This window comes from Podarcis pityusensis (assembly GCF_964106645.2).
Source record: "Podarcis pityusensis genome assembly, chromosome: 1".
Lineage (NCBI taxonomy): Eukaryota > Metazoa > Chordata > Lepidosauria > Squamata > Lacertidae > Podarcis > Podarcis pityusensis.
In genome coordinates this window covers 47,041,119-47,055,868 of record NC_138028.1, presented here as the reverse complement: position 1 = coordinate 47,055,868, position 14,750 = coordinate 47,041,119, and the positions used below count along the sequence as shown (strand labels likewise).

The 14,750-nt window shown below is 42.2% G+C and overlaps 2 protein-coding genes and 1 pseudogene across 4 annotated transcripts in view; all 3 read right to left on the bottom strand.

Annotated features, from left to right (window-relative positions):
• LOC308463436 (uncharacterized protein) overlaps positions 1 to 14,750 on the bottom strand; it is a gene marked incomplete at its 5' end in the record, with an annotated part of 341,915 nt that overhangs the window by 30,914 nt on the left and 296,251 nt on the right. The gene's annotated exons all lie outside the window — the stretch shown is intronic.
• LOC308469293 (disintegrin and metalloproteinase domain-containing protein 20-like) overlaps positions 1 to 14,750 on the bottom strand; it is a 40,466-nt gene that overhangs the window by 22,467 nt on the left and 3,249 nt on the right. Inside the window, exons 1-2 of one of the 2 annotated variants that reach the window (XM_080991508.1) lie at positions 4,787 to 4,904; positions 720 to 852 (exon numbers count right to left, since the gene is read on the bottom strand). In XM_080991508.1, coding sequence (XP_080847634.1) covers positions 720 to 787 — 68 coding nt within the window. In that variant the 5' untranslated portion in view covers positions 788 to 852; positions 4,787 to 4,904. Of the gene's footprint in view, positions 1 to 719; positions 853 to 4,786; positions 4,905 to 14,750 lie in introns of those variants that run through there. The other variant, XM_080991507.1, reaches the window with a different exon arrangement.
• LOC308463192 (disintegrin and metalloproteinase domain-containing protein 9 pseudogene) lies at positions 2,597 to 14,750 on the bottom strand (annotated as a pseudogene). Its single transcript has 2 exons — positions 12,396 to 14,750; positions 2,597 to 4,859 (listed from the first exon to the last, which is right to left on the bottom strand). The product of its transcript is annotated as a disintegrin and metalloproteinase domain-containing protein 9 pseudogene (transcript).

Genomic DNA, 14,750 nt, shown 5'->3' with positions numbered 1-14,750 from the left:
ACTCTGAGCAAGCGCAGACCTCAGACTATAAGCAAAAAGCCAGATGCCACTGTGTAAGATTAGCTGTCTCGGTAACTAGCAGCCTCATTCCCTGGGCTTTAGTTTCCTATTGTTTCAAATAAGTGTGCCTACTTCACCTATGAAATTTTGGGGAGTAAAAGAGCAGCTCAGCCCCACATTCCAAAGCCTAGTCTGGAAAGAGGAAGGTCTAACAAGGGCATAATACTGCTTCCACCTTCCCCTTTTTCCTCTGCAGGCTGCTTCACCTTCAACTGTACTGAAAAGGGAAGAGCTGGGATGCTGTGGAATAGAGCATTGAAGCTCCTTCCTCCCTCAGCTGCAGTATCTGTGGCCAATATTTGCAACTCCGTTTGTGTGTGTGTGTGTGTGTGTGTGTGAGAGAGAGAGAGAGAGAGAGAGAGAGAGAGAGAGAGAGATGAGATCCAGTCACCTCTATGTGCAACACTGAAATTGGTCCCTATATAAGAAGATCAGTCTGCTATCAGCAGAACTTTGGAACTTAAGGATTAAAGCATCCCTCTTTTGTCCATAGCAACGTTCAGTAATCTCCCTTTAGGGTTTATTCAGAAGAAATTATTCATAACATTAGGACTTCTCAACCATTTTACACCTATTTTGATAAAAAATGTTAGCATTTGTACTTTCAGTGTTTTTAATCACTGCTTTTTGTCTTTTAAAACAAAGAAATAAACGCTTACTTGTATATTTTGAGCGACTGGTTGTGAGCCAGAGCCAGGCTCTCTTGGATGAAACCAATTTTCTGCATCCATTTTAATCAAGGTTTAGGTCTGTTTGGCCATGGAAACTGCTTTTGTTATGCTGTATGATGACCTGTCAGGAGAGGGATGGGAGAACGTGTTAATTCCCTGTTAATCCTATTGATCTCTCAGCGGCTTTCAATGCCATTCACCATGGTATCCTTCTGGAGCAGTTGTCCCAGTGTGAGGGTGGGCAGCACTGCTTTGCGGTGGTTCTGGTCCTACTTGGATAGTCATTTCCACAGGATGTTTGGGGAGTGCTTTTCAGCTTCACAAAGTCTTCAATGCAGGGCTCCTTAGGGATCAAGCATGGCCCCCATGCTGTTAAACATGTTAATCTACAGGATGTTAATCTACAGGAAACTGCTGGGTGGAGTCATCCAGAGTCTTGCAGTACGTCGACAGCAATATGTTGATGGCACATCTGGATTTCTTAACATCTACAAGTGTAGCAGTGGATGTGCATGACTGATGTCTTGACTCAGTAATAGACTGGATGGGAGCCAACAAACTGAAGCTCAGTTCAGATTAAACTGAAGTGAATGGTTCCCTAGACTGGATGGATGGGAAATGGCCTGCTCTTGATGAGATTACACTCCCTCTGAAGGAGTAGTTACATAGCTTGGGGATACTTCTGGAAACTTCGCTTTGCTGTCACTTGAGGCTCAAGTGGCCTTGGTAGCATGAAGTGCCTTCCATCCGCTTTGGCTGGTGGCCAGCCATACTCTGATGACCTCTGGGTTAGATTACTCAATGTGTTATAAATGGGGCTGTCTTTGAAGGCAATTCAGGAGTTGGTACAGAATTCAGTAGCCAGGTTGCTCACGGAGGCAAGACAGTCTGAGCACATAACACCAATCCTGGCCCAACCACACTGGTTGCCAATCAGTTTCTGGGCCCAATTCAAAGTGCTGGTTTTGACCTACAAAGCCTATTGTGGCTCAGTACCCAAATACCTGAAGAAACACCTCTCCCCGTATAAACCAGCATAGACCCTACAATAATAATCTGAGGCCTTTCTTCTTGTGCCTCCTCCTCAGGAGTTCTGGGGGGTGGCAACACAAGAAGGGGGCTTTTCAGTGGTGGCTCCCTACTTATGGAATGCTCCCCCTGAGGAGGCTCACCTGGCATCATGAAGAAATAGCTTTAGGCACTAAGCAAAAACTCCCCCCTCTTTTGCTAGACCTTTGTTTTTAGTTATCTGTGGTCTCCAGTGGTTGGAATGTTTTAATCCCGCCTTTTAAAAATGGGATTTTATTTTACATTTATCTTTGGTTTTTATTTTATTTTCTGCTGGTTTCAATGTACAGTATGTGTTTGTTTTTATATTATAAATCACTTTGGATTACCTTCTTTAAAGTATGAAGAATAAATTAGATAAACAAATCAACATTTTGTCATTTTAACATTTTGTTTCCATGGTTCTCTGCATTCTTCAGTTGCTTTGATATGAAGACATGGAATCACTAAGATTACGTAACGTTGTGATGCTCAGCTGTTAAAGGGTTTTGTTGCCTTTTTACTGCTCTACAACAGGCATATTTTAGGTTATCACCTCAGTTACTCAAATGACATCAGTGGTTATGTTGGTTTCTGTGAGAATGGGATTTTATTCAGAGCCTGGCTTTTGCTGAAAGTATTTAGCATTCCTCCACATTCTTTTCCCCAGTAGGCTTAAGGGAGATACTTCTGAGAGTTAGAGACTGCAGACAACATCAACACATTTCAGAGTTCTGTCCTAGTGTGCCTAGTAGACAAATGAAGAAGGGCGTTAAAAACTTTAGAAACTTAAATGTATCACTGCATAATACTGTCCATTATTTCCTGCACATCTATTTGACACATTCAGTGTATTGTTCAATTCTCTCATTCAGTTGGGACAGGATTTTCTTCCTCTTTTACACCTTCTTCATATGTTTTTTCTGGTTTTTTTACAAACCGCTCTCTCAGACGCTTCCTGAAATAAATACCCAGCCCCAAAACAGCAAAAATAGTAGAAACAAGAAATACAATTGCTGCTATCATTCCTGTCATGTTGACGCTACGTTTTGAAGTGTTCCCTGGTGGAGGAGGTCCACTGTCAATGCTGCCACCATTACCTTGGTTTAGACAGTCTGGAGGGGCCCAGCCATCATCACAATGACAATGTTTGTAGGTGTTGCATATTCCTCGATTATGACACTTTGTGACATTGCAATCATATTTCAAGAGAGACACATTCTTGCACTCCCTATTAATACACATCATTTCTGTGCCACAAGGAGTCCCATCTCTCACTGCTCCAATATCGGGTATCTCCATTCCAGCGTGGTAATCTGTACTCCAGCAATGCCTATTGCCAAGAGGCGTATTAATTATGGTGCTGTGTTCCTCCAAAGAAGGTACTGTATCAACATTTTCACACTGGATTCGGCCGCACAAGATGTTCCGAGTATCACATTTCTTATAAGTGTCATGTCTAAGCCCACAGTTGCCAAAGCGATCACCTCGAGCATTCATTTCACTGAAGCAATCCTTTGATGCACCGGTTGCTTTGTTGCCAAAGATCATTCTGCACTGCCTAGTGTGAGTTGTGCAATTCCCATGATAGCAATATGCACCATCACTACACAGGGCACCATCTTGTACATAAACATCTTCAGGACACCATTCTGAAGTCCCGTTGCAGTACTCGGGGAGATCACAGCTGCTGACCTGTTCTCTGCAAACCTTATGAACTGGAAGATACTGACACTCAACACAGCACTGTCCAAAAGCACAAGCAGCACTTGGACTCAACATGCAATTAGACTGGCAGCATGGATCCAACTTGCATTGATCAGGTGAACCACAATCACATTGCTCGCCATCTTCCACTACTTCATTTCCACAGTATGCAAATTTATATATTTTAGTGGAGTCTGGTGGAATTAGCAAACACTGCTTGTTTCTTCTGTTGAAATATTCTTTATAACTACAGTTGCTAAACTTATCAGAGATTGTTTGATATTCAGCCATTATGCAAGAACTTCGATTACAAGTACAGTATTTATGATCATGTTGCATTCCAAGATTGTGTCCTAATTCATGGGAAAATGTGTGAGAAATAAGGAACAAACTGGGAGTCACATATGATTCAACACCAGATGCCCAATGGAGGTTACAAACTGTTCCTGTGTACGCTAATCCAAGTGTACTTCCAAAACTCTTATATATAAATAAGTGAGCAGCATCAAGTTGTATACGTTTACTTAGTGAACTTTTTAAAAAGTGGGTGAACATATTATGAGTGTCATCTATGCTGTTAACAATTTTTATGAGGTTTTTTTCTGTCCATATTTCCAAGCCAGCTATAGACAGCTCAAGAGACAGTGGCTCATACATTGAGTTTGCAGTATGGATGATATCCATAACTTGCCTAGCAACACGACTTTCATTTTTGTCAAACCTGACATATCGTTCATGTTCTATCACGATTGCAACCTCTAGGTACCTGGTGTGTGGAAACCAGGCTCCTCTAGCAGCACTTTCAGTCAATACTTTTCTTTTGTTTTGGAACATGGCCTCTTGGCTCCTTTGCTTTTCCTTTGTTAACCCACACCTCATGCGAACAGCACCTTCTATTCCCTCCAATCTGTACAGCACATGTTGAAAAGTACCAGGTGCCTGAACAGGTTCAATTTCAAAGGTGTAATTTTCTAAGTGAAGCAGACCTCTGAGGCCCCCCGAGCAAGTGCTGAGGGTGACCCTAGAGGAAGGCTTGTCTTGTACAAAGCCATGGTAGAAGCAGTCATCTTTGATGAAAGGATAGTCCACCTGGAGCTCTCCATCCTTACTGTATGTGATGACAGTGAAGTGTTTAGGGACAACGCTCTTCTTTTTCCTGAGTGTCACCACATGACCCTTCCCCTCAATCTGCAGCAGGTACGTGACATCATGAGTTTCCTGTTCTCCATATCGGGGAGTCAGTTTCCTTGGGATGATCACTTCATAAGAAGCATATCTAAAACCCTGTGGTGGTTTCTGACCTGCATTCTCACATAACACGTTCCATGAGATCAGCACCAGTAGCCAGGCAAGATTGCTAGTCATTTTCCTTGATCAGTGAAATAATTCACTAGACCACTCCACTCTTGCTTGTCTTTCTCAATAGGGAAGCTCCTTGTGGGTGCAAGGCAAAATAGGAAGAAGGTTGCATGTTAGATAGAGAAGGATTCTGTCTATAGCAACCGTCAGGAGATTTCCCTTTGGAATGTGGGCGGAGCTTGGTTATGAACAAGACGGAATGGGGAGAGAATGGAAAGGGTGGGGGAGAACCTAGAAGATGGTTAGCAAAAAGGGCAGTTACAGGAAGAACAGGATGTTCTGTGGACAATTTTCAGACCAAGATGTTAGGGTAGTGGAAGATAACCAAAATCACTAACCTCATATTAATACAAGATATATGAACTCTATTTAGGAGAGGCTCCTTGGGGGTTGTTACTATCTTGCTTTCACCGGAGTGATCCTCTTCAGCGATAATTTTAAGCTCCCCAAACACAATGTTATAGGGAGACGGGCCATGTCAAGGAACATTAAGCCACATCAATTGGATCCTGTGTCATTGATGGAGATAGCAGTACATGTTTCCTCCTAATATGTGGATAACCTCCTCTCAGAATCTGAGACAAACATCAGGCATTCACCTAGTTCTCCGGACCACAGGAGCCTAAAGTTGCAGGCTTGGTTGGCTACCAGATGCAGAAATGCACGCCTGGTGAATAAAGACTTTGCATGAGTAAAAGGAAACTCATGAGCAAGTCAGTCTTCAAAAGCAGACCAATTCCTCAGACAATACTTAATGGACCATAGCTATGCTCTTGGTGGGAATCTGAAGGTTCAAGCTTAAGTTATAGGCAGTGGAATTATGTCTGTGCACCACCACCACCCAGATTCCAGTCTTAGGACATTCCAGAGCTAGATGGATAAATTATCAGACTCAGTATAAGGCATGTCCCAATGTTCCTATTCCTGCTGTTGAGTCTTCAGGATAACTGTTTTTTTCCCTCCTGCCTGCTGGTTTTCGCAGCAGGAAAACCCTGACTAGTATCATGGCAGTTTGCACATCAAAGTAAATGGTCATAGCCTGAGGATTTGTCATGTTTTTTATTTAATAACTGACAAAAGTTTCAGGGTAGGGAGGAGGTCACTGAGGTAACATAGGGGCTGTTAAAAAGGGGTTTTGAATACTTGAATGTGATTAATCAAATCATGATGTGCTGTGTATAAAGGCTGTTCTGCTGCTAGAATCTGCTGTTCCCCTTACCACAGACAAGATAACTTTACAATTAGACGACCCTTGCACTTGGTTTGGTAGCTGCAGCTAGTACAAAATGCAGCTGCTAGGTGGCTTAGTGGAACAACCTGTAGTGGTCAGTGTTAGAAACTCATGTATATAAGCCAGGTTACAGTCACCAAAATGTAATGTCCAGTTCCCATTTTAGCATCAATGGTTCTAAATTCTTATTTTTCAAATGATGGACTGACTGTGATTGAATATCAGTTAAATTTCTGGCTCGTTCAGATGACTACCTTGAGCTAGGTTAAGAAATTTGAGAACTTAAAGAAGAAAAGTCACCTTTATCCAAGTACAATTCACAAATATATTGGCCTATTCCAATCTTTTTTTCTTATTGGTGAAACAGACCATTCATAATGTTGAGATATTCTTCACAACTGTGAGGTAAGTGAAGACAAGCTACAATAATGAACCATAACAATGTTCACTGCTCCTGCTCAAGCTGCACAGAAAAAAGCACTTTGGTTCCTGAAATTAATTCCAATTGTGCAAATAAAATATAACTGATAGAATGACTTGCCTGTCTGGCCCCCATGCATCTTCCTTCCTGCTTGCTTTTTCTCTTCCATGCTCGCATAGGGGGAACAACGGCAGAAAGGCAACTCATTTCCAGGTACATACATTTAATTGTCTTGGTCAACAATGAAAAAGGATGGAATATTTGTAAGACTTTTAGGTCTATTTCTAATGAGATAGATAGATAGATAGATAGATAGATAGATGACAGATGATAGATAGATAGAGAGACAGACAGACAGACAGACAGACAGACAGATAGATAGATAGATAGATAGATAGATAGATATTCCAGTTACCTATCTGTGTTACGAACTCTATATGGACCACCCTCAATGTAAGACAAACTATCAGCAGAATTTTGGAGTTTCACAATAACTTTACACAACTGGGGTATCTATATCACTTTTTCAGTACAAGGGAATTTGACATTCCTTTTTAAAAATCAATTTTATTTTGAAAATTGTAATGTATTTCCAATTGGACAGTTATTTATTTTTCTCCTATTTCCATGACTAAATGCAGTTGAAATGGCTTGATGCATTATTATTTTGTCCACATCAGCTGTCAGTACAGTTATCTTTCTTGAGGATTTATTCAGAAGAGATTATTCAGAAATTAAGAAATCTCATTTAATGGACTTCTGAGCCATTTTACACCTATATCAGATTAAAAATGCAGGCATTTTGCTTTTAGTTCTTAAGCACTGTTTTTTCGCATTCTTAAATAAACAAATAAATAAATGCTTCTTATTGGTAAGATTGTTTTATATTTTGTCCATATAACATTAATATTTTTGCTTCCACAGTTCTCTGTATCCTCTTTGTAGGTGGCTTTGATATGATGGTTTGAATTTGCTCATTAGCAACCCAATGAGACAGGAAGCAAATAGTGATAAAAGACTAGAAACCAGATTATTTCTGTTTAATGGTACACAGTTCTTCCTGTAAGGCATATTGTCATACAGAATATAATTTAATGTGACGTTAAAATAAGTATTTTTTATTTATGTAAAATAAATTACTGTAATATTACATTGCTTAAAGTTGCTTCATTTTCTTCAAAATTTGAGAACATTGTCATTGTAGTTGCACTGACAAAGCAAGCAATCAGTGCATGCCATTGGCCATCCTCTTTGCTACTTCCAGACTATCCAGTTGTGAAAATGAACATGTAAGTTCCATAGCATATCTTAATTTCCAGGTTTCCTGACATTTTTAAAATAAAGTTCATAGTTCCTCAGCCAGGCTTATGGGCCAGAATCCTGGGGCCTTCAGCAGGGTGATGACATATAAAAATGAGTTAGACAGCAAACAGAGAAAGAAAATGATTCCCTGAACACCATTTAAACTGATCAAGAGCAGGAGGATAGAATATTCTATTTCATTTTTGTTCGTTTGTGAACTTATATAAGATATTGGCTATGGCGGGGGCTCCCAACATGGTGCCTCCTGTGATGCCTGTGAAAGGTCTCAAGAAGTAACCTCTCAAAACTGCAATGCATTAGAGAATGTTTGCTCTTCCTGCTTAGTTCTTGTTTGAACTGGTTTGGCCTTTACCACACTGAATACCTTCGCCCCTTAAACATGCCCACCCCTTCACTGAATGCCAGAACTGGACACTCACCATCCATTCTGTTCTAAACAGAGAAGTGATGGATTCTCGCTGCAAGTGAACACAGCAGTGGATTCTGTTGGTGCCCTCTCCCCATTGATGAGGTGGCTGACCATTTTGTGGCCCTGTCTCTTTTTCTACTTTAAGATGTGGCAGCCATTTTGTGACTGGTTAAAAACATTTGGTTTAAAAAGGAAACATCCATAGGGCATTAATTCTACAGTCAATTCACTGCCCATTGCCTTATCCCTTCTTAACACCCACCGTCCTTTCCCTTGGTTACAAAAACAATCCCATTCCCAGGGGCTAAATTGACCTTTCCCTTTCAAATTCTTGCTCACTGGAATTTGAGCCATACCCCGATTTCACTAACTGCATTAGCAGCTGGGGGAAGCTAGTCAGGCATATAAATTTAGATAAGCCTAGTGAGTAAGCCTGTTCAATTGCCTAGAAGCAGATACAGGAAACCTTTTTGACTCAACAGCCAAGATCTTTAATGCCCCCACCCCATGGGCCACCTTCGACAGGTACGCAGTAGCCACACACCTGTCAATAATAATAATAATAATAATAATAATAATAATAATTTATTTGTACCCCGCCCATTTGTTCCCCCAGCCACTCTGGGCGGCTTCCAACAAAGATTAAAAATACATTAAAATGTCACACATTAAAAACTTTCCTAAACGGGGCTGCCTTCAGATGTCTTCTAAATGTCAGGTAGTTATTTATCTCTTTGATATCTGATGGGAGGGCGTTCCACAGGGCGGGCGCCACTACCGAGAAGGCCCTCTGCCTGGTTCCCTGTAGCTTTGCTTCTCACAGTGATGGAACCGCCAGAAGGCCCTCGGCGCTGGACCTCAGCGTCCCGGCAGAACGATGTGATTGGAGACGCTCCTTCAGGTATACTAGGCCGAGGCTGTTTAGGAATTTAAAGGTCAACACCAACACTTTGAATTGTGCTCAGAAACGTACTGGGAACCAATGTAGGTCTTTCAATACTGGTGTTATGTGGTCTCAGCGGCCGCCCCCAGTCACCAGTCTAGCTGCCGCATTCTGGATTATTTGACATAATGATGTCAGGTAACTGATAAGTGTGCAGTACCATGCACATGCTAAAGTTGACTTATAGGGTGAAGGGAGAGGTTATTTGCATAAAATGCAGTGGCAAAGCAGCACCCAGCAAGATTAAGTGCTCCACTCACCAACTGGTGAGTAGAGGATTCAATTCCACTCTCTGCAGGGATTTACTTTGCTAATGTACTCCCCACTAGTGAAGCAGCACCCAGCAGGATTGCACCCTGCCCATGAGCTGATGCCACCGGTGGGTGTGGTTTGTGGAACATGTCCTCATGGGCTAAATTGGAACCCCTGATAGGGCCAAGATTGACCTGTGAGCCAGAAGTTTCCCACCCCTGAGCTAGAGGGAGTCCCAACTGGCAAAATGTCAAAATAGGTCTGCTAAGTAGCCAGGAACATTTGACAGCATAAATGACACTGGAGTGGCAAAACCCAGTGAGGACTGTACCAACTCTAACACTGTATGTGTTTCAAACTGTCACTTTCATAGATATCATCTGCTTTGCTCTCATTAAATTCCTTGAGGTGTCCCAATAAAAAATATTGCACTGGCTGCAGAAGGCATGACTACCAAATAATCTACAGTAATTTATGTCTAGAGGCTATTATTACAGTGGTGCCTCGCAAGACGAAATTAATCCGTTCCGCGAGTGTCTTCGTCTAGCGGTTTTTTCGTCTTGCGAAGCAACCCTATTAGCGGCTTAGCGGATTAGCGCTATTAGTGGTTTAGCGGCTATTAAAGGCTTATCGGCTTAGCAGATTAGCTGCTAAAAGGCTATTAGCGGCTTAGCGGCTTAGAAAGGGGGGGGGAGCGAAAAAAAATCTCAAGACTCGCAAGACATTTTCGTCTTGCGAAGCAAGCCCATAGGGAAATTCGTCCTGCGAAGCAACTCAAAAACAGAAAACCCTTTCGTCTAGCGGGTTTTCCGTCTTGCGAGGCATTCGTCTTGCGGGGCACCACTGTACTTTGAATAAAAGGCAAAAATTAGCTGTAATTGTAGACAACTATACTGTTCCAGGAATGATTTGCATTCATAAAACCAATCACAATACCAAAACAAATTGGTGTTCTCTTGATGAAAAGCTGATATACACCTTTTTATGAAGACATCACTATTGCAGAGTGTTTAACTAGCACCAGGGAAACCTACGTTAAAATTCCCATGCTGCCATGAAATTAGCAGGGACAGTCACCAAGATCTATGTGAGACCAGATGCTATTACCTACCTCACAGGCTATTGTGAGTGGGGAAATGAGATCTATGTATGCTTATTTGAGGTCCATGGATGAAAGGTGAGATACAAATGTAATAAATAAAAATACTTTTACATAAAATATTTTTATTAAGTAATCTGAAATAATTTCTAAGCGATAGTTTTCATGGTTGTACATCAGTAAAGGGCATTCAAAACAGTATATTGTACAATATGATAAAGATAAATTACGAAAGATGGGTGATATATATATATATAAACTCTCACTGTTCTGAGCAAGTATCACTGTTAAGAACTGTAAACTGATTCTTCCAGGAAATATCCAAGTGTTAAACAATGCAGTCCTGATGAAGGGTTTGTGAGAGGGAAGTCAAAGACGAATGCTTTCGGTTAAATTAGAATGCAAGACAGACTGAGACAGAAAGGCAAAATTTGTATTTAATTGAACCAGTTTCACTAGAGCAATTTTCTTACATTACACAGGCCCATAAATAATGTTTTCACCCCAGATGTTTGATTGTTCAAAGGGCATACAATACTGCTATAGAACATATACCACATAGCTCTGCTGGCTTGCACTTTTGTGTTCTGCAAAAACCATACATGAAATCTCCCAGAATTTATATTGTATGCCATTGCAAATCAAAAGCATGAGTTTACATTTATTCTTGTGAGGCAGCTTATGAATAGTCATAACATACTGGAGTTATGTATAGAGCAGCAGTGTGTCAGTTATACTACTAATGGATGCTGCAGTTCCCAACACACTTACACATGATTAAATATCATTTAAAGAGCTACACAAATCTTGAGTAAGAGGTTCGTGAATGTGCAATTGTCAGATGTTTTACCTCATTCCTAAAGGCATTTCAGATGTGTGAAGAAACCAATTGTATTGTCATTATTGCAGTTAAAAGAATTGTTCATAATTCTTTTTGAATGTATCATATTTCTAGGTTTGTCTCTGGATGGCATTCTCTTGCTACTTCAATTTTTTTCCAAGCTTCCAATCCTGTCTAATTTACAGCGTACAAAAGTTAGTTTCACTGTATGCTTTTGCCTCCACAAAATGGCATTTAGAAAGATTCTTGTGGGCTTGAATATATTTTATTAGAATGGGCATATACATAATTTGCTTGAAGATGCAACTGTAAAACACTGTCCAGTTTAATTCTTTGAGCAAACTTTGTAAATGTCCACTTCCAATGGACTGTTATTAAATGCATGCATAAATTGTTACATGAGCTTTCCTGTGGACCCAACATTTTGTTTTGGAAATTAACTACTGATATGCTTGGCCTTCAACAAGAACATGGAACTTCAGTTTCTCCATTCAGAGAGCAGAGGTACATTGTTTTTAAAAACCACAGGTGCCAATTAGAATAATTGGTCAGGTTTCAATTTATTTCCCTAATAAACAATTTGCATTACCTCCACATGACCTGCAAATAAGATCAGTCTGATAGGACCTATTTAAACAGGCCCTGGTCAGCCCCAACTTACACTAGAGTGCTCTGTTTATGTGATACTTCACAGTAATTATGTTACAACAGGCCCCATGGGAAGTCATCCTCAAACATTACTATCTAGGTGCCCAAGTATTTTCATAAGCTGATGAGCCTAGAAAATTAATAGCAAGTCAGATTTTTAAATTACTAAGAGAGGCCAGACTTGTTTTACAAGCAACAAAATACATTATTTGCAGCATAATGTACTGTGTGAAATCCTTTATAAGCTCAACATCTCCTAAGTGTTTGCAATGTCAGATTAGACACTTTAGGACTTGCTGTCTTTTGAGAGCTTACTGGAGTCTGACACTTCAATGAGTAATATACAGTAAGTAATTTCAACCCTTCTATCAGTGAAATTCCTTATATGATTCCAACCCCAGCTCCAATAACAACAGTAAAAATAACTATTACAATGCTTATAGTCATACCTAAATTGCCACTCTTAGGTGGAGGGGGTCCACTGTCAATGCTGCCACCATAACCTTCATTTAGACAATATGGAGGGGCCCAACCATAGTCACAATGACAATTTTTATGAGAGTTGCACATTCCTCTGTTGTGGCACTTTGTTTGATTACAGTCATAGTTCAGAAGGGATACCTTGATACAATACCTATTAATACATATCATGCCATCACCGCATTGTGTGCCATCTCTCACTGCTCCAATATCAGCTATGCCCATTCCACTTGGGTAGTATGTACCCCAGCACAAGTTGTTGTTAACAGGAGTTTGTATTATGGTGTTATGCTCATTCAGATTGGACACTTTATCGATATTTATGCACTGGACTCTTCCACACAAGATACTACTTGTTTCACATTTCTTATAAACATCACCAGGAATAATGCCACAATTGCCAAAGCGGTCACCTCGCGTATTTATTTCTTTGAAGCAATCTAGTGGGGCAACCGTTGCTTGTTTGCCAAATATCATTTTGCACTGTTGAATGTGAGTAGAGCATTTCCCGTGATAGCAATAGGCACCATCATAGCATGGAGCTCCATCTTGCACATAAACATCTTCAGGACACCACTCTGAAATCCCAGTGCAGTATTCAGGAAGATCACAGATGTCAGTCCTTTCTCTACAAACTGTTCCAGCTGGAAGAAACTGACAGTTGGCACAGCATGTTCCTGAAGCACAAGTGGCTCCTGACCGCAACATACAATTCGACTGGCAACATGCATCCAATTCACAATGAAATTCTGAACCGCAATCACATTGTTCTCCGCTCTCTACCACCTTGTTTCCGCAGTTTTCGAGCTCATACAGTTTCTCATGCTCTGGTGGAATTAACAGACATTGTTTCCTACCACTATTCATTAGGGTAGAATAACTATCAAAACTGCAATTGCTAAACTGACTTGTATTGCTCTGTAATGAAGCCATAATGCAAGAATGCTGACTACAAGTGCAGTATTTCTCATCATGTTGCATGCCAAGGTTATGGCCCAACTGATGAGCAAAAGTTATAGTGAATGAGAACAAACTAGAAGTAATAAATGCCTCGACAGCAGATGCCCAAATGGGATCACACACTGTTCCCACAAATGATAATCCAAGCTTATCTCCAAAATGCTTATATACAAATAAGTGACCAACATCATGCCTTAGATGGTGGATGAACGTCGTTTTTCTCCAAGTATTAAAAACATCAAGCAGTTCATCTATACTTTTAGCAATTGCCATGAGGTTCTTTTGTGACCATATTTCCAGTCCAACTAGGACTACATGAATCCCAAGAGGCTTATAGAGTGAATCCGCAATATGGACAATATCCAGTACTTCTCTAGCAGCAAGACTTTCATTTCTGCCAGTATGGACAAACAGCTCATGTTCCACTACAACTGCAACCTTCACATATCTGGCATGTGTCTGCCAGGGTGCTCCCTGGGAACTTTTGAGCTCTACATTCTCTGGGATCTGGATCGTGGCCTCCTGGAGATTTTGATCTCCCTTAGTGAGCCCGCACCTCATGCGGACGGCGCCTTCCTTTTCTTCCAGCCGATAAACCACATGTTGAAAGTTCGTGGGTGCCTGCACCGGCTCGATTTCGTACGTCTTGTTTTCCACCTGCAGGAGGCCCCTAAGGCCTCCTGAGCATGTGCTGACCGCGACCAGAGAGGAGGGCTGGCCTTGCACAAACCCGTGGTAGAAGCAATCGTCCCTGACGAAAGGGTAGTCCGCCTGGAGGTCTCCCTCCTTGCCGTAGGTGAACACCGGGAAGTGTTGAGGCACGAAGCCTCTCTTCTGCCGGAGGTGCACCACGCGGCCCTTCCCCTGCAGCTCCACGAGGTACGTGAGGTCTTGGGGCTCCCGCCCGCGACGCGGCGCCATCCTCCTCGGGATGATCACCTCGTAGGAGACGTATCGGAAGCCCTGAGGCGGCGCCTGGCTCGAGGCCTGGCTCAGGAAGACGCCCGAGGCCAGCAGCAGCCACGCCATCCCCCCGCCGGCGCCTCCCGGCCCCATATCTCCCCTCGCGCGCGGGCCGGGGGGCGGCCGGAGGGCCTCGCCTCACGCGGGAAGGCGGCAGCCAGGCAGGGAGTGGGAAGAAGAAGGACGAGGCTCCTCCGCTGCTGCCGCCGACGCCACCGGCGCCACCGCTGCCCTGCGGGGAGGAGAGCAGCCATCGGTGGTGTCCTCCGCCCGGCGCTCCAGCAACCGTGGAACTGAGCGGCCCGAGGGGAGGGGCGAGCGCGGGAGCCGCGGCGG